This window comes from Jaculus jaculus, chromosome 14 (genome assembly GCF_020740685.1).
Source record: "Jaculus jaculus isolate mJacJac1 chromosome 14, mJacJac1.mat.Y.cur, whole genome shotgun sequence".
Taxonomy (NCBI): Eukaryota; Metazoa; Chordata; class Mammalia; order Rodentia; family Dipodidae; genus Jaculus; species Jaculus jaculus.
Window position 1 is genome coordinate 46,884,306 of NC_059115.1, and position 20,293 is coordinate 46,904,598.

A 20,293-nucleotide genomic window follows, 5' to 3' on the forward strand; every position below is an offset into this window, starting at 1 on the left:
TGCTCTTTACCAACCGAACCATCATTTTGACCCTCTCTGACTTTACTGATAACAGAAAACTTTGCCAAGTTGTAATTTTTAATGGGACCCATTACTTATTTATATTAGTTGACTGACTTACTCAAATATGTTAATATTAGTTTAAGCACATGGGAAATCTATTTAAATTTTCAGTTAAAATTTTTTTGGGCTGAGGAGATGGCTTAGTTAAAGGTGTTTCCTTATATAATGCGACCCACATAAAGCAAGATGCAAAGACTGGGCCATGTGTCTGAAGTTCCTTTGCTGTGGCAAGAGGCCCTGGTGAGTTCATATTCTCTCTTCTTTCCCAGCTAGCAAATCAATAAAAATTTATTTTAAAAAATTTAAATTTGTGTGTGTGTTTATGTTGTATGTATGGATGCATGCATGTCCATGCATGTGAGGGCCAGAGGTTGGTGTCAGGTAAGTCTTCTACCTTATTTTTTGAGGTAGAGTTTCTTACTTGAACCCAGGCTTGTAGATTTTGCTAGTTTAGATAGCCAGCTTGCCCTGGGAGTCTCATCTTTCCTCCAGCATAGAGATGGGCCATCATGCCCACCAGGCATTTATGTGGGTGCTGAAGATCTGAATCCTAGTCTTGCATGTGTGCACAGCAAGCACTTTATCCATTGAGCCCCTTCAGTTATTATTTTTTTTTCCTCATGGGGCTTTTTCTGTTTTGTTATTCAAAATAATCAGCTAGTAATTATTTCAAGGATTTTTTTTTCTTCCTTTGGATGAGGATATAGGTGGTTGCAATGCCATTCTACTAAGTCATTTTGTTTCTTCATCGTGAGTGCCCTTGCCAAAGGTATCCTCAGTGTGCCTATGTCCTTTTCTCTTCGTGGGCTGATTCTTCCTGATTCTCTTCCCTTTCTTGGTAGTTGTGCTCATGTCTGTGTCTCCCTCTTAATCCTCAGGCTTGTGTGTGTAACTGCTCTGTAGGGCAGCTGTGCATACATGTCCTCAGCAGGACACATCACACTCAGCCTGCCTTGAGCAGAAGTCATTAATTCTTTTTTCATGTCTGAGGATGTCCTGTGTTATGCCTCCACAAAGGGCATCATTGGCCACTGACTTGTTAAAGCATAGTCCTGGGCATCCCCTCAACCATCCCAGCTCCTTAGTCCCTACTTCCTAGGGGGTTCCAGCCTCTCATCCAGTCTGCTCCATGGCCTCTGCCTCTGTCCTCTACTAGGCACTGTTGTTTCTGTTCCTTCCACTTGTCAGATAGGAGACATTCCCTTGTTTAAAGCTTCAGTTCTTCAGTGCCTTTAAGGGCAATTATTATTATTTATTTTTTTATTTTTTGAGGTGGGGTTTTACTGTAGTCCAGGCTGACCTAGAATTCACTCTGTAGTTCAGGGCTGGCCTTGAACTCACAGTGATCCTCCCACCTCTGCCTCCTGAGTACAGGGATTAAAGGCATACACCACCATGCCCAGCTTGTTTTAGGGTAATTTTAATGTGGCTTATGAGGTTGTTGTTACTAACAGCTTATTTCAAGCTTCGCTCACATTATTTCTGTGATGTAGTCCTTATTGTCTAGACTTTTCTAATTGTTCTTTAAACCCAGATTACTCTCCTAACCTCTTAATTACCTTCCTGATTATCTTTTAAGTTGTTAACTTAGGTTTTATTTCTTCTAGGGCTCTAGAATGTCATCCCAGCTTATTTTGCCATAGGATCTTATGCCATCATGTCTTAGCATTATGCCATATTGATGACCTAATTCTCTTGTGGGACTATAAATTCATGAGGACCAGTACAGTTTGTGTCTTGTCACCACTGGAACCCCCATGCCTACACATGGAGCTTGGAATGTGGAGAAAAAAATCATTATTCAAAAAAATTTTTTCATTTATTTGCATGTTTGAACGAGTATATGTGAGGGTCTTTTGCTGCTGCAAATGAATGCCTATCCATCTTTATGTAGTGATGTTCTAGGTTTGTGTAGGTTGTGTTCAGATTCACTTCTTGTTGCAGTCAGTTTCACATTTCTGGGACAAACATCCAACCAGAAGCAGCTTATGGGAGAGATAAGGTCTTACTTCAGGCTTACAAATTCCAGGGCAACATCATCAGTGGTGAGAGAAGCTGGCTCATTTCCATAGATCCAAGCAGAGAGATAGTACCATTATCCAGGTCTCCATATACCTTAGGGCTGGACTCAGATCTGACCTTAGTGACTGTATCCTTGCTAGGTTCAGTCAAGGGGGAAATCTAGAACCCATGCTAGGTTCAGTCCAGGACAGTGGCCTGCTGCCAACAGGCTCAAGTTACCAGCTTGATCAATTTTAATACAACATTTGAGTCTGTGGGGCCATACATTCAAACTATTGCATTTAAACTACCACGTTCATTAAACTCCACTGAACATGGGCCAAGACCTCAGGGTAGGAGGGGTCTTCTGTGTATTTTCTCCTTCAAAGATGAGAAATACCACATCTCCTTTTTTTTTTCTTTTTTTGAGATGCTTGCTTTTTTTCATGGGATTAATAGCCTCAAAGGAAATAAACACAGCATTTAGTCTTTTCTCTTAATGCATATTGAATTGATAATCTTTGTTTCCAATACCAGTATGATGAACTAAGATTATAAACAGTGAAAACCAGTGTAATCAGATGTAACAAGCCCACTCAATGTTTTACACAGAGCTGACTTCTTTGAAGATGAGGCAGTTGAACAGATTTTGAAGTACACTCCTTGGTGGTGTGATGCACATACACAAATGATGGCCTCTTTGGGAAAGAGTCAGGAGCAAGGGGACCATGCTGCATTAGGTAAGAAGGTCAGACTAATGGCCCATTTATGGAATTTTAAAATCTTTATAGTATACCAAGTTTACTACCTTTCCTACTAAGAATATGCTTGTAATTGCATTGTGAAAATTAAATTCTGGATTGCTAATTTTGGCACATGTATTTGTTTCTCTTTGCTGGTACATGTAAAAGATATTTTCTTGACTTTAACATTACCTCAGCTCATACTGCTTGTGAACTTAGCATGGGTTCTAGGTCTTTGCCCTTGCCTGAACTTACCATAGGTCCTAGATCTCCATTCTTTTTTAAAAAAATAATTTATTTATTTATTTGAGAGTGACAGCAAAAGAGGCAGATAGAAATAGAGAATAGACATGCCAGGGCCTCCAGCCACTGAAAATGAACTCCAGAGGAGTGCGTCCCCTTGTGCATCTGGCTAACGTGGGTCCTGGGGAGTCAAGCCTCGAACTGGGGTCCTTAGGATTCACAGGCAAGTGCTTAACTGCTAAGCCATCTCTCTAGCCCAGATCTCCATTCTTGACTGAACCTATCATGGGTTCTAGGTCTTTGTCCTGGACTGAACCTAGCATGGGTTCAACGTCTTTGTCTTTGACTTGAAAATACCACTAAATCATTCAACTTACTTTCTGTTGGGAAATTCTTTTGAAGTGAAGTGTTACTTTAGAGTCAGTATAATCTTTTTAGACTTTTATTTTTTATTTGTTTTTTTAAATTTTTTATTAGCATTTTCCATGATTATAAAAAAAATCCCATGGTAATCCCCCCCCCACACTTTCCCCTTTGTTTTTAGACTTTTAAAATGATTTAATTTTAATAAATTCATAGATACTGACACACAGGCTTTATTTTATTTTATTTTTTTAAGAAATATGAAGAATCCTCTGTGGTAAGGACATTTTGGTATTAGTAAGGGCAGGGAAGACTCAGCTCTCTCCCGCTCTACCCACTGTTGAGTGAGTTGGATGTGTTCTCACTTTTTTTCACAGGTGTTTGGGGGAAGCTAGAATAGCTTTCTTCATAGCACTGCTTCCAGACATAAGGAGAACAGTTTGTATCAAAGAGAGCTAAACTGGGGATTTATGAGCCATGACAGGTGACTAAGCCATGCTAACATGAAGACATATGTTGCCCACAAAGAGTGTCAGGCTTTCTTAGGTAGTATAATTACCTCTTCTCAAAGCTGAAAGGTTAGTGTGTATGTTAAGGCTATATGTTAGCATCATAACTGTTCCTGAGTTTCACATTGTCAGACAGACTGATGTGATTTCTATATGTATATTAAAATTAAACTCTGGGGCTGGAGAGATGGCTTAGTGGTTAAGCGCTTGCCTGTGAAGCCTAAGGACCCTGGTTTGAGGCTCGATTCCCCAGGACCCATGTTAGCCAGATGCACAAGGGGGTGTATGCATCTGGAGTTTGTTTTGCAGTGGCTGGAGGCCCTGGCGTGTCCATTCTCTCTCTGCCTTTTTCTCTTTCTGTCTGTCGCTCTCAAATTAATAAGTAAAAATAAACAAAATAAAAAAAATTAAACTCTGAATGTTTAAATGAAAAGAACACACATTTTTTTTCTGAAGAATATTAAATACAATGTAGATTTTCTCTCCCTATATTCTTCCTAAAAATGGTGGCAACAATTTGAGAGCTATTTTAGATTATTTTTGTTTTGGCAATCAACCCCGGGCCTGATTGTGATAAGCATACACATTGCCACTGAGTTAGATCCCTAACCTGGGTCATTTTTATAGGCAAACTTCATTTCTTCCACACCACTTGAAACTCGAAATAGGGGTGTGTATTGTGTGTTTGAACTGGGTATTGAACCCAAGCCTCACATATGCTAGGCAAGTACTGTACCACTGAGCTATAGGCCCAGTCCTGTCTGGGGTATTTACAAATACGCTCTAGCCCAGGCTGACCAGTAATTCACTGTGTAGTCTCTAGGTGGCCTCAAACTCACGGTGATCCTTCTATCTCTGCTTCTCAAGTACTGGGATTAAAAGTGTGTGCCACTATGCCCATCTAAGTATTTGTTTTAAGAAATTTGTACCCAAAAAGTTATGTACACTGTGTTCTTGTAGGTTGCAGAGCTTCATGTTAGCATATAGAGATGTAACTATGTGAAGTTTCCAGGCTGTCTCTTGTATGTTTCTGTCATGATTGGTGGGCATTAGGCTGTTCACTGCTGATGGACCTTGGCATAATTCAGTTTCTGGCTGTTACAAATAGGTTGGTGTCCTTTTTGCCCACATTGTCTGAAGTAGTTAAAATCTCTCTTGCACATCAGTTTAAAAAAATTCTCTTCATAGCAGTACAATTGCCTGTTATCTGCTCCTTTTCCAGCAGATTGGCATAGTGCTGATTATATGGCAAGTACTAAGTAGATATGCAAAATAAATATGGTAGGAAATATTTTTGTGGTTAGGTTTTGTTAGAGTTTAGGTGATTTCTACAGGACTGAAAAATGGTTGTGGTGCTAGACATTGGATAGCTGGTTCTTTGATTTTTTTTTATTGATAACTTCCATAATTGTAAACAATATCCCATGGTAATGCCCTCCCCCCAATTTCCCCATTGAAACTCCACTCTCCATCATATCCCCTCCCTCTCCATCAGTCTCTCTTATTTTGATGTCATGATCTTTTCCTCTTGATGGTCTTGTGTAGGTAGTGTCAGGCACTGTGAAATCATGGATACCCAGGCCATTTTGTGTCTGGAGGAGCAAGTTGTAAGGAGACCTACCCTTCTTTTGGCTCTTACATTCTTTCCTCCACCTCTTCTGCAATGGACTCTTAGCTTTGGAATGTGTGATAGAGATATTTCAGTGCTTAACACTCCTCTATCACTTTTTCTCAGCACCATGGTACCTTATGAGTCATCCCAAAGTCATTGCCCTCTGAATAGAGAAACTTCTCTAACCAAAAATGAGAGTAACATTAATATATGGGTATAAACATTAAGAGAAGAGCTTACTGGGCAGTTTGGTGAGCATAGAATATACATTTAGCCAGACACCAGAAGACATTACACTGCTAGGGCTCATGACTACCCCTGTTTTCAGTATCAGGGATGTATTCCCTCCCATGGAGTGGGCCTCCATTCCAATTAGAGGGCAGTTGGTTTCTCCTATAACAGACATGCCACTATTGCACCCATTGGCTCATTTGGCCTGGCTGGCTAAATTTAAGGCTTGCAGTGTCAACTGTTGAGTATCTTCACTGGTGATTTCTCTCCCATTGAACTGTATGCAGCAGAGCTTTTTGTAGCTTTCTTTCATCTGGTGTACATGGAGGAGGTTTTCAGTCAGCTCCAGCAGGATTTCTTAGTGACCTTACAGCCCATCTTCAGCAATAGGGTCTTACCAACTATTACTGGTGAGAAACCAAGGGCTTTGGCAATGGTCTGTAATGTTTTGGGGGCATCAGGGACCTCCCTAGTCAACAACTCACTGGAAGGTATCCCATCCCTGGCACTGAAAAGTTTCTAGTAACAATCTATGGCTTCTGAGTGTGCCATTGTCCAAAAATGGTTCTTTGATTCTTTTTAAGATTGAAACCAACCTCCCTCCCTCCCTCCCTCCCTCCCTCCCTCCCTCCCTCCCTTTACTAGAGACGGGGAAGTTGGGGAGGGAGAGAGAGAGAGAGAGAGAATGGGCACACCAGGGTTTCTAGCCACTGCAAACAAACTCTAGATGCATGTGCCACCATGTGCATCTGGCTTTTGTGGAACCTGGAGATTCAAACCTGGATCCTTAGGCTTTGCAGGCATGTGCCTTAACCACTAAGCTGTCTCTCCAGCCCGTTCTTTGATTCTTGATACAGGGATTGTTTTCATTGAGTTCTGAGTTTAGATTTGATCTGAATTTAAGAGACTTTCAAAAACTCACATCACATGGATTAAATTGTTTGCTCAATTTAGATATAAATGTACTATTTATCAAGTGTATCTTCTTTTCTTAAAAATATTTTTATTTATTTGCAAAGAGAGAGAGAGAAGAGAAGAGGAGAGAAAGACAGAATGGGCACACTGGAGTCTCTAACTACTGCAAGTGAATTCCAGATGCATGCATCACTTTGTGCATCTGGCTGTACATGGGTACTGGCGAATCAAACCCAGGTTGTTAGGTTTTGTAGACAGGCACCTTAACTTCTCAGCCATCCCTTCAGCTCCTCAATCCAAAATCAGCTACTGGTTTGAATCCTTCTCTCTAATTTTAGCATGGTATTTTATTTATTTATAATTACTTTAAAAAAACTTTATTTTATTTATTTGAGAGAGAGAGAGAGAGAAAGAATGTGAATGGGCACACCAGGGCCGTCAGCCACTGTAGACGAACTCCAGACACATGCACCAAACCAGTGCCTCTGGCTTACATGGGTCCATTAAGCCATCTCTCCAGCCCTATGTATTATTTTTTATTTATTTGAGTGTGTGTGTGGGGGGCAGATAGAGATAATGGGTGCACAAGGGCCTCCAGGCACTGCAAATGAACTCGAGATGCATGTACCACCCAGTGCATCTGGCTTACATGGGTCCTGGGAATCGAACCTTGGTCCTTTGGCTTTGCAGGCAAGTGCCTTAAACACTAAGACATCTGTCCAGCCCTTAGCACAGAATTTTAAATTTATTTTTATTTTAAATTTCTGTGTGTGTGGAGGGGGGGTAATATGTGTGGTTATATGCCTCGCCTGCATCAGGTTCCCTTGCCTGCAGTGGCTATAGTAGAATGTCGCTTTTTACTTAGTGGTGTTTTTGAGGTAGAGCCTCGGTCTCTGCTTCCCTACAGGACTGGGGTTAAAGGCATGTGAGACCATGTCCAGCTGTTTTACATGGGACCTGGATATTTGAACTTGGGCAGTCTTAGGCCTCCTCATGCCCTCATGCTTGTACAGGAAGTGCTCTTAACTTCTAAGCCATCTCTCCAGCCCAGCATTGTATTTTTAATGAACTCCTATGGAAGGAGGCTGGTGGCTGCATAGTTGAGATTTTTCTCCACAAGGGTGAGCTAGTTGCCTTAAAAATCAAGAGGAAGCATTCCTTTTGATTTAAATTCTAACTTGCTCTCTTTGATAAATGGTAGCATGATCTAAGGCCAGTTTTCCATGTCAGCAGTGCTTTGAGTTGGGTCTGTCTGTAATTTTAACAGATTGAGCCAGTACACTGTCCTTTTAACCACTGCCTCTCTTGACCCTTTGTCTGACCCATGGCTTGTCGCCAAGCCGGTGCTTCAGGCGTCAGAGTCTGCTCAGCTATTATGGTGATTCATTTTAAAAGTCATCTTTCAAAACCGCAAGGGCATTGGGCTAAGGTGGAAGAACTGAGCTGTGTTAAACAGGAAGTATCTCTTCTTGTAGGTCCAGGGAAGGTTAAGTACAGGGGGAATGGGAGCTTTTAAATATAAGGTCGGGCATTCACTTTTCCACCACCACTAGCTGTGTGGTTTTACAACTTTTGGTTGCTGTGGAAATTCTCTATCTCAGAACTGTCATGAGGATTGAATGGAGTGACATGTGCAAAATCCCGAGTGTCTTACGAACATTAGAGATATGTAGAGAGTAAAATGAATGGCAGGAGAGTAAGGAATTGAATGGCTTCTCTGTGAAATTGCCATTTTTGTACATTTTATAAATTTTTAATGGAACTTGTTACTGAGATTTTTGTTTCATTTTCTTCCTTATCCAAATATTTGAGACACCCAGAACTGAAAGAATAAATGAAGCATGTTGAGTCAAGATAAAATACGGAAAAAAGAAACAAACCAAGGATCGGGCTGTAAAATTTCTGATGTGTGCAGACCTGGTCCTCCTCCATGGCTCTGTGCTGGATGTCTTCTTACTTTGACAGCATTGTGGTGTGGTCTTGCTGCACAGATAGGGCAGAGCGGATAAGGGGAGTACCCGTACCTTGGATTCATCCTTCTTCATACAATGCTGACTGTGGGTGACCTCTTGATGAGCTATAGGTGGTTAAATGGCTGCTGTCCTTCCTTTGCTTATGATTCTTGTCATATTTGTTGGTTCCCCGTGTTATAGCAGGGAGCCTATTGCTAACAGTTTTGGCTTTGCTGAGCTCCAGATTCTGCTCCCGGAAGGCTTATGAATGGCAGTGTTAAATGCTGTGCTTCCCCCAAGCTCTGGTTTCAGGAGGTTTGACTCACCACATTTCCCAAGTTGTCCTTCAGTGGTTAATCTCAGCCCAAAAGTCTTGGCACATAATTGCTTGTTATGACACCATGCAACGTTTATAGTCCGTGAACTTCCTCGTGGGACATACTGTTTGGTACCAGCGAGCCTTCAGTGCTTGTGGAGATAACTGTTAGTGTCAGCTTTGAAAGTTGTAGCACGGCAGGGCTACCCATTTAGCTGAAGGTTTGAATGCACTGCCATTTTCTTCTGGTTCCGTTGATCTGTTTCCAATACATGTGCAATGTAATAGACAGATAAGTGTTACTTAGCAAAGCCAGATCATGGATGACTGAATGTTGATGCTGACAAGAGAAATGTTTGGGAGGGAATTGAGAGAGATTTAAAAGTAGCAAGAGGCTAAGGATATAGGCCAGTGGTTAAAGTACTTGCTGGGCAAATGGGAGGACCAACCAGATTTCAGATCCCCAGCACTCATATAAATACAGCCCTCCCTGTAACCCCAGTGCCGGGCGGGTAGAGGTAGAGGATCCTGTGGCAAGCTGGCTAGCTAGACTAGCCAAATCTGAGAGTTCAGGGCTCAAGTGAGAGACCCTACCTCAGTAAATAAATTAGAGACCAGTCAAGAAAGATACCTGACATCACCCTCTGTCCTCATGTGCATGTGTCCCATGTCTATGAGCACACATGTACTCCAAACACATACATACACAAAAAGAAACAAAATTTGAAAAGTTTGGGAGAAAAAATGACCACCTCACCAACATCTTGACATTTTCATGGCTTCCTTCAGATCTTAGACTTGTCAATGGGCTGTTATTGCTAGGAGGTGTCCGGGCCGTTTGTTTCAATGTTTGGGTACCACAGTCTTCCCAGATGCATCAAACTTTCAGTTCGCTTTTGTTTTATTATCGATTATTTTTAAACGTATAATTTTTGGAAACTGTTGTGAACTGTACAGCTAAATCATACAAATGCTTGAGAAATGCTGCTCAAGGTGACGATCATCCAAGGATTATTGGCACTGCATCTGAAGGTGTTTCCAGAATGCCGCTCACTTAGGCCTGATTATGTAAACCTCTTCAAGTTCCCTTTGGCTGGTATATTTACAGCTGTAATAGGGCATTAGGGAGCTCAGACATTTGATTTCTCCAGTGATCTCCTGGTGTGTTGTTGTTTACCCTCAGTTTTCTCTCTGTGAATAACAATATAAAATATACTTGTGTATTATTAATACCAAGTGGCCAAAGTGAAACTTAAAACTGCTCAAAGTGGGTGGTATGTTAAGAAAAGGCTAGAGGCAGAAGAATTCAAAGCAGTACAGTCAGACAGACTTCCTATGTTTTCTACTCATTGAAAGTGACATGTAATATGTGAGTATCCTTATATATGGTTAATGTAACTTCAGAGTCTACAGTGTCTAGGTTAGCCTTTTCAAACCATTGAGCAGATCTAGGTATGGTTATTTAAGAACGAAGACACAACTGTGTTTGAGAATTAGTCCATTGTTAAAAGGTTCTGGGTATGCTTACTTTGTGATTCTGAATTACATGGAAGCAGAGGTCTTTATTAGTCAACTAGGATATAAAGGCTTTTCTCTAGTGAGATAATATCATCATGAACACCTGGCACTTTCCTATTAGGTAAATTAATGGACGTCTGGAAAACTGTGCTTAAGGGAATGCTGCCTCAAATCTTCTTGCTAAATACCAGGGGTCTTAACTACTTTGTCAGGTGTACTTTCTGTGTGTAGTGAGTCTGCTCCTTCATGCAGTTTCCTTAAATTGAATCACTTAGAGTGAACTGAATGCTTCTATTTAAATTAAGGAATCTTTAGATGAGTCTTTTCATGAGGCAATAAATACCCAATTTATCTGTCCAGTTCTGTTTTTAAGTGTTAGTCTTTAAAGAACGCTTCACTTGTTATGTTCCTCTATTTTAAAAATGGACATTGCTTTACTTTGATGGCAAGCAAATTTAAATGAATTATTATAAGCAATGCTTGCCAAATTCAATTCCTTTTTCTCTTTTTTTAAGATAGGTTTGCTAGCATGGCTGAAAAAATAATTATATAAATATACCTCAAAACCTCATATTTGCACTAAGTGTATTTTAATGGATAAAAAGAATATTGCCTATACTAATTTAAGTGTGTTTAAGATTTTATCCCCAGAGGATAGGCTGCAAAATCATGGAAAATCTTTTAAACAAACAAACAACAAAAAAAGCCATGTTAGGGCTGGAGAGGTGGCTTAGCAGTTAAGCGCTTGCCTATGAAGCCTAAGGACCCCGGTTCGAGGCTTGATTCCCCAGGACTTGCATTATCCAGATGCACAAGGGGGTGCACGTGTCTGCAGTTCGTTTGTAGTGGCTGGAGGCCCTGGCGCACCTATTCTCTCTCTGTGTGTGTGTGTGTGTGTGTTGCTCTCAAATAAATAAATAAAATATGAACAAAATTTTTTTTTAAAAAGCCATGCAGAACTTAAGATTTATATAAGAGGACAGAAGTGATTTTGGACATTTGTGAAACAGGATTTGTTAGTCAGCTTTCTTCTGTTCAATAACAATACCAAGGTAATCAACTTTAACAGGGACAATGCTTATTTTATTTTGGCTCATGATTTTATTCCATGGTGGGTGGCCCTGTCGCTTTTGGGCCTTTTAGGCAGTGCATTCTGGCAGAAGCTATGACCAAACCATTCAACTCAGGGCTAAGATGGGAGAGAAAAGGGAAGGGGCTGAATTTCCTCTTTCTTTCAAGGTTGCATTCCTACATGGCCTCACCTCTTAAAGGCTCCACCATCTCACAGTACTGCTATGGGTTAGAGACCAGGCTTTTGCCACATGGGCCTTTGGGGAACACTTACCCAGAACAATGTAAGGCCTGTCATTTGGTGGGGTTATGTTCTCTTCTGGCCTTCCTTTGCTAAATTGTGACAATTAGGAAGGTAGCCTTGCTAAGAGAGATAGAAAGCCACTAAGTAACTCACTAGCAGTCAGGAGAATGCTTTTGTAGTTAACAATTTTTGGTCTGTAGAAGTAGCTGAGAGAGCCAAGTATCTTTCTGTGGTTCTCTCTGAATAAGAAGCCTGCCTTCTTGGGCTATAACTTAGCACATTGTCCAAATGCTTGCTGACAGGAAGAGGTTTGAATTGATATGCATACTTAAAACAGTTTTTTAAAAGTTTATTTTTTTATTTGCAAGAAGAGAGAGATAGAAGAGAAGCAGAGATAGATAGATAATGGTCATTCCAGGACCTCTAGCTACTGCAAAGGAACTCTGGATGCATGTGCCACTTTGTATATCTGGCCTTATGTGGGTACTGGGGAATCAAACTCCAGTCATTAGCACCTTAGCCAATAAACCATCTCTTCAGCTCTGTGCACACTTTTTGACTCTAGTCTTGCTACTTTCTTCTTTCTTGTTGGTTAGAAGCAGGTAAACCCAGAGCAACTCTTTTGGACTTGTACATCGAAGTCATCTGCTGAGGAAGCAAGCCCTTTACTCAGGATAGTGTATGGGAGAGATGTCTGTGTTTTAGCTAAGCTGTTGTCCTTTGGATCTTTGGGGTCCTTTCGTTAAAGTAGTTTAGCCTGTCTTTACTTGTATCTCATAAGCAATTCTAGAACCTGGGGTGGCTTGAGAGTGATTCTGACCATTTGAGATCAAGCTCCCAAAGTGGAAGCCAGTGCCTCTGCACCAGGCTGAAGGACTTTAGGCAAATTCGAATTGAAAAGTGATTGATGGGGCAATAATAGAAAAATTAGTACTTAGAATGTGAGATTGATCTCAGGTTTTTTTTGTTTTCTTTTGGGGTTGGGGGACTTTTAAGGTTGAGTCTCACTCTAGCCTAGGCTGACCTAGAATTCACTATGTAGTTTCTGGCTGGCCTTGAACTCACAACAGTCCTCCTACCTTAGCCTCCTGAATGCTGGGATTAAAGGCCTGTACCACCATGCCCAGCACAGAGAGAGAGAATGGGCACAGAAGAGCTCCTAGCCACTGCAAACAACCTCTTGATGCATGTACCAGTTTGTGCATTTGGCTTTATATGAGTACTGGGGAATCAAACTCTGGTTGTTAGTTTTTATGGGCAAGCACCTGAACCACTGAGTCATCTCTACAGCCCACTTTTATTTATACAATGTTTAAAGAAGAAGTATTTTATGTTAGAAATGAAAAAAATACTATATTCTTAACAGTGACAAACCTAAAAATATTTTGATGAAATTTTTAGTAAGAAAAGCAGCAGTTTTACTTGACAAAGTTGGTGGCTTAACGTAGTGGGTAAGACAGATCACTGAACACTCTTTGCTGGCACAATTAATTGTTTATCTGTAATAAACTGAAACCTTGAAACATAGGAAAAAATAGCTTCCAGATGGATTCAAGACTAAAACAGATAGTGAAACAATCTTAAAGAAACTCATGTCCAATTTTGGGGTTGAAAAAGCATTAACTAAGGCTATAAATTCAGAATCTGTGTGGTTCTTTTAAATTTTATTTATTTATTTTCAAGGAGAGAGAGAGAGAAAAAGAAGAGAGCCAGACAGAGAATATGGATGTGCCAGGGCCTCCAGCCACTGCAAACGAACTCCAGACACATGCGCCCCTTGCGCATCTGGCTTTATGTGGGTCCTGGGGAATAGAAGCTGGATCCTTTGGCTTCACAGGCAAATGCCTTAACTGCTAAGCCATCCCCTCAGCCCTAGAATCTGTGTTTCTAAAACAAAAAAGTATCATATGGCTACATTAAAAAAATACTTAAATGGCAAAACATCACCTGCAACAAATCCATAAAGATGCAGTGGACTTGAAGTAGCAGGACAGTTGGGATTTAAATCTGTAACACACAGAGGTCTTAGACATTCACAAGACTTGCCATCCAGTAGGAAAAACTGGACAGAGTATATTCAAGTAGGCAATTCATAAGAGAGCAAATCCAGGCTGCCAAGAGACCCATGAAGTAATTCTCAAAGCTTAGTACTTTGGGCGGTAATACTGATTGAAGTACCAGTGAAAAGTCACCATTTTAATTTTTTCTTGCTATAAAACAGATCAACGCCACATATGCTTAGGACCTCAGTTTCTGTGTATCATGGGTCAGGCCTGGCTCTGCTCCATCCTCTGCTCAGCCTCTTTGGAAGACTGTAGCCAGATACATCTAGCTCATTTCCAGAATGGATATTGGTTGCTACATTCCTTTCTGGAGCTCAGGGTCCTCTCTAGGTTCATATCACTATTGACAGAATTCGCTTCCTTGGTGATACAGAGTGGAGGCCCCACTCATTCACAGCACTCAGTTGTCATCTTCAGATCATGGAGGCCCCACAGGTCCCTGCCACTGTTGCCTTTTCACAAGTGGCCTCACACATGACATCGCACTGCTTCAACACTAGCAAGGATGCCCTGGCTCCAGTCTGCTAATAACCAACATAGCCATGGTAGTGACTGTTCCTTCACCTTGTCCCAGTCTAATGGGCAGAAGCTCCATCCACACATAGTGAGTGATGTTATTCCTTGAGGGGCATCTTAGAATACTTTCAATCCACTGAACTACAAAGAAATAGGAAAAAGACTATGAAGTTTATTACCAGGCAGGGTGAGAGATATGTGAAGGAAGGGAACTTCTACCCATGACCACTAAGGAAAGTTATTGTAGTCTTTGAATAAAATAAAAAAAAAAACTTTAATTAACTTAGAAATAATAAAGTTTTTAAATTATTTATTTCTTTTGTGTGTGTGTGAGAGAGAAAGATGCATACACAAAGAGAACTGTCTGTGGATATATTAGCAGACAGAACTCATTGGAAGCCGGGCATGGTGGCTCACACCTTTAATCCCAGTTCTTGGGAGGCAGAGACTACATACTGAATTCCAGGTCAGTTGGGGCTAGAGTGAAATCCTACCTTGAGGAAAACCCAAGTAAATAAATAAATAAATAAAAATAAGACAGAGAGAGAATTGGCATGCCAGGGCCTCCAGCTACTGAAAACTCAACATGTGTGCGAGCTTGTATGCTTACTCACCGTGTGCATCTGGCTTACATGGGATCTGGAGAGTTGAATATGGGTCCTTGGGCATCACAGGAAACCGCCTTAACCACTAAGCCATCTCTCCACCCCTAATAAAGTTTTGTTTTCTTTATTTTTGAGAGATAGTGAGAGAAAGAATGGGTGCACCAAGACCTTCAGTCTGCTGTGAATGAACTCCAGACATGTGTACCGCTTTGGGGCACACGTGTGGCATTGTGCACTTGCATCATTGTGCATCTAGCTACGTGGGACCTGTATACTTGAACATGGGTTCTTAGGCTTTGCAGGCAAACACCTTAACTGCTAAACCATCACTCCAACCCCCTATGAAGTTTTTAAAATGAATAAATCTACTTGGGAATCCATTGTAAGAAGAAGGCCTCTAGTGTCCAAGGACAATGTAACAACTTTTTGTAGCAGAAAAATAGAATATCAGAGGTTGCCCAACAGTGGTGGGGTGTTTGTTTTGAGCATGGTGATATTATGTTCCTTTACAAAAATTGGCCCCAGGGCTGGAGAGATGGCTTAGCAGTTAAGCGCTTGCCTGTGAAGCCTAAGGACCCTGGTTTGAGGCTCGGTTCCCCAGGTCCCACGTTAGCCAGATGCACAAGGGGGCGCATGCGTCTGGAGTTCGTTTGCAGAGGCTGGAAGCCCTGGCGCGCCCATTCTCTCTCTCCCCCTCTATCTGTCTTTCTCTCTGTGTCTGTCGCTCTCAAACAAAAAAAAAAAACAAAAACAAAACAAAACAAAAAGGCCCCAAACTAATTGCCTTGGAGAGATTTGCTAGAAGTAGTGTTAAGTGAGAGGGAATGGCTGGGTGGGTGTGTGATTACATGGGGATGGAGAAAGGTGAGTTGTAGACTGTATTTTTTTTTTTTTACCCAAATCCAATTTTTTTTTTTTTAAAGTAGAAACTTTGTATGGACACATCAAATATTGGGACCATCATTTCTCTCCTCCCTGCCCCTGTTCTGCTGAGGTCCCTCTTCAGTGGGATTTCTGGTATTCCTCCTGGGTTTGCGGGTTATGAGATGTGAGAGTATCAGTCAGTCACTGCAAGGGGGACAGGTCAGTGCCTCTGAATATTCCCTTCCACTTTGTGGCTCTTACAATCTTCCTACCCCCTCTTCTGCAAAGTTCCCAGAATTGTAGTAGGTAGGTTTTAAGTCTACTTTAGGATTGTGCTCCTAGCAGGTTCTGGATTTCTGCTTTGGTGCACTTTGCATATCCTCAGTGTCTGTCTTATGACCCTGGCACTTGTTGCTTGATTCGCTATTGAAGCAGCACTCTTGCTCATCTCACCAATTCCCCTGTGATTTCACCTGGGCCCTGATTGACATGCAAGGAGTGAGTGGTGTATCTCCTCAGTTCTAGCTGCCTTCTGAAAATGAAAACCAGATTCTCCAGAGGAGACTGAGGTCGGTATAAGTTCAGTGGGATAAGCATTGTTAATTAAGAGAGATTTTGGTGGGGGTAGCCTTTCCTTTATCTAATGACTAGTGGGACCTTCTTGTTGGAGTTCATGATTTTGGTCTCCATAGGATTCTGACTTGGTTCCTAGTTCCAGCTAAGGGTTCCTGTCCACTGAGTGGATCTCTTGGCCAATCAGAAAGCCATTGATTACCCACCCAGACTGTGTGCCACTGTTGCATAGGCATGACTATCTTGTCAGGCTGGTTGCTTTTGTATAGCAGTGTCCCCTGTTAGCACACAAGGTTGTTGGCCATTTTCTTCCAGCAGCTCATGTAGTGCTTTCCAGCACTGTACAGGCAGACCTTCTAGGAACTGGCTTATTCCAGGTTCTACCCGGATCTCTCCATATACTGTGTTGGTAGCATGTGGCTAGAATGACTTTTTAAAAAATATTTTATTTTTTATTTATTAATGAGAAGAGGGAGAACTGGGTACTCCAGGGCCTCTAGTCACTGCAGATGAACTCCATGCGCCTCTGGCTTTACATGGGTACTGGGGAATTGAACTCTGGTATTTAGACTTTGCAGGCAAGCACCTTAACTATTAAGCCATTTCTCCAGCCCTGGACTGTATTTTTAATGTAGATTTTTGTTGGTGAAAATAAAAATGAACAGACAAGGGTACATAAATCAGAAACTGTTGACAGGAAATATTCTGTTTCCAAAGATGTACTATGTGTGATGTGGTCACCTTTGTAAGCTTATGTAAAACCATTTGTACATGTAAAGAATAATAAAAGTATACTATGTCCCTAAAACTGATTAGCATATAGCAATGTTCCTATTTCTTTGTATAAAATTGTCAAAATGGATAATGAATATTTTCATTGTGTTTTATTTTTATTTTTTTTAATTTTTATTAACATTTTCCATGATTATAAAATATATCCCATGGTAATTCCCTCCCTCCCCACCCCCACACTTTCCCATTTGAAATTCCATTCTCCATCATATTACCTCCCCATTACAATCATTGTAATTACATATATACAATATCAACCTATTAAGTATCCTCCTCCCTTCCTTTCTCTACCCTTTATGTCTCCTTTTTACCTTACTGGCCTCTGCGACTAAGTATTTTCCTTCTCATGCAGAAGCCCAATCATCTGTAGCTAGGATCCACATATGAGAGAGAACATGTGGTGCTTGGCTTTCTGGGCCTGGGTTACCTCACTTAGTATAATCCTTTCCAGGTCCATCCATTTTTCTGCAAATTTCAGAACTTCATTTTTCTTTACCGCTGAGTAGAACTCCATTGTATAAATGTGCCACATCTTCCTTATCCACTCATCAGTTGAGGGACATCTAGGCTGGTTCCATTTCCCTGCTATTTATTATAAATTGAGCAGCAATAAACATGGTTGAGCACGTACTTCTAAGGAAATGAGATGAGTCCTTTGGATATATGCCTAGGAGTGCTATAGCTGGGTCATATGGTAGATCAATCTTTAGCTGTTTTAGGAACCTCCACACTGTTTTCCACAATGGCTGGACCAGATTGCATTCCCACCAGCAGTGCAGAAGGGTTCCTTTTTTTCCACATCCCCGCCAACATTTATGATCATTTGTTTTCATGATGGTGGCCAATCTGACAGGAGTGAGATGGAATCTCAATGTAGTTTTAATCTGCATTTCCCTGATGACTAGTGACGTAGAACATTTTTATAGATGCTTATATGCCATTCGTATTTCTTCCTTTGAGAACTCTCTATTTAGCTCCATAGCCCATTTTTTGATTGGCTTGTTTGATTCCTTATTATTTAACTTTTTGAGTTCTTTGTATATCCTAGATATTAATCCTCTATCAGATATATAGCTGGCGAAGATTTTTTCCCATTCTGTAGGTTGCCTCTTTGCTTTTTTCACTGTGTCCTTCGCGGTGCAAAATCTTTGTAATTTCATGAGGTCCCAGTGATTAATCTGTGGTTTTATTTCCTGAGCAATTGGGGTTGTATTCAGAAAGTCTTTGCCAAGACCAATATGTTGAAGGGTTTCCCCTACTTTTTCCTCTAGCAGTTTCAGAGTTTCAGGTCTGATGTTAAGGTCTTTAATCCATTTGGACTTAATTCTTGTGCATGGCGAGAGAGAAGAATCTATTTTCATCCTTCTGCAGATATATATCCAGTGTTCAAAACACCATTTGCTGAAGAGGCTGTCTTTTCTCCAATGAGTATTTTTGGCATTTTTATCGAATATCAGGTGGCTATAGCTACTTGGGCTTACATCTGGGTCCTCTATTCTGTTCCACTGATCTACATGTCTGTTTTTGTGCCAGTACCATGCTGTTTTTGTTACTATGGCTCTGTAGTATAGGTTAAAATCAGGTATGGTGATACCACCAGCCTCTTTTTTGTTGCTCAGTATTATTTTAGATATTCGAGGTTTTTTGTGATTCCAAATGAATTTTTGGATTGTTTTTTCTATTTCCATGAAGAAAGCCTTTGGAATTTTGATAGGGATTGCATTAAATGTGTAGATTGCTTTAGGTAAGATTGCCATTTTCACAATATTGATTCTTCCAATCCAGGAACAAGGGATGTTTCTCCACTTTCTAGTGTCTTCTGCAGTTTCTCGGTTGAGTGTTTTAAAGTTCTCATTGTAGAGATTCTTTACTTCCTTGGTTAGGTTTATTCCAAGGTACTTTATTTTTTTTGATGCAATTGTGAATGGGAGTGATTCTCTGATTTCATCCTCTGCGTGTTTGTTGTTAGCATATATGAAGGCTACTGATTTCTGTATTTATTTTGTATCCTGCCACATGGCTGTAGGTTTTGATCAGCTCTAACAGTTTGCTAGTAGAGTCTTTAGGGTCCTTTATGTATAGAATCATGTCATCTGCAAATAATGATAACTTGATCTCTTCCTTTCCAATTTGCATCCCTTTTATGTGTGTCTCTTGCCTTATTGCTATGGCTAAGACTTCCAAAACTATATTAAATAAAAATGGGGACCGTGGACACCCTTGTCTTGTTCCTGATTTTAGTGGAAAAGCTTCCAGTTTTTTCCCATTTAGTAATATGTTGGCTGTAGGCTTGTCATAAATAGCCTTTATTATATTGAGATATGTTCCTTCTATTCCCAGTCTCTGTAGGACTTTTATCATGAAGGGATGTTGGATTTTGTCAAATGCTTTCTCTGCGTCTAATGAGATGATCATGTGATTTTTGTCCTTCAACCCGCTTATGTAATGTATTACATTTATAGATTTGCGTATGTTGAACCATTCCTGCATCTCTGGGATAAAGTCTACTTGGTCAGGGTGAATGATCTTTTTGATATACTCTTGTATTCTGTTTGCCAATATTTTGTTGAGAATTTTTGCATCTATGTTCATGAGGGAGATTGGTCTGTAATCTTTTTTTGTTCTATCTTTGCCTGGTTTTGGTATCAGGGTGACGCTGGCCTCATAGAGGGAGTTTGGTAGAATTCCTTCTTTTTCTATTTCCTGGAAAAGCTTAAAAAGCAATGGTGTTAGCTCTTCCTTAAAAGTCTGGTAAAATTCAGCAGTGAATCCATCTGGGCCTGGGCTTTTTTTAGTTGGGAGATTATTGATAACTGTTCGGATCTCCATGTTTGTTATAGGTCTATTTAAGTGATTAATCTCATTTTGATTTAATTTAGGTAGGTCATATAGATCAAGGAAATCATCCATTTCTTTCAGATTTTCATACTTTGTGGAGTATATGCTTTTATAGTATGTCCCTATGATCTTTTGAATTTCTCTGGAATCTGTTGTGATGTTACCTTGTTCATCTTTGATTTTATTAATTTGTGTCTCTTCTCTCTTTCTTTTGGTCAGATTTGCTAAGGGTTTATCAATCTTGTTTATCCTTTCAAAGAA

The 20,293-nt window shown here is 40.5% G+C and overlaps 1 protein-coding gene across 1 annotated transcript in view; it reads left to right on the plus strand.

The window, feature by feature from the left end:
- Nucleotides 1-20,293, plus strand: part of Shq1 (SHQ1, H/ACA ribonucleoprotein assembly factor) — a 134,561-nt gene that overhangs the window by 41,344 nt on the left and 72,924 nt on the right. Inside the window, exon 6 of the mRNA XM_004651508.2 lies at nt 2,677-2,804. Coding sequence (XP_004651565.2) covers nt 2,677-2,804 — 128 coding nt within the window. The remainder of the gene's footprint in view (nt 1-2,676; nt 2,805-20,293) is intronic.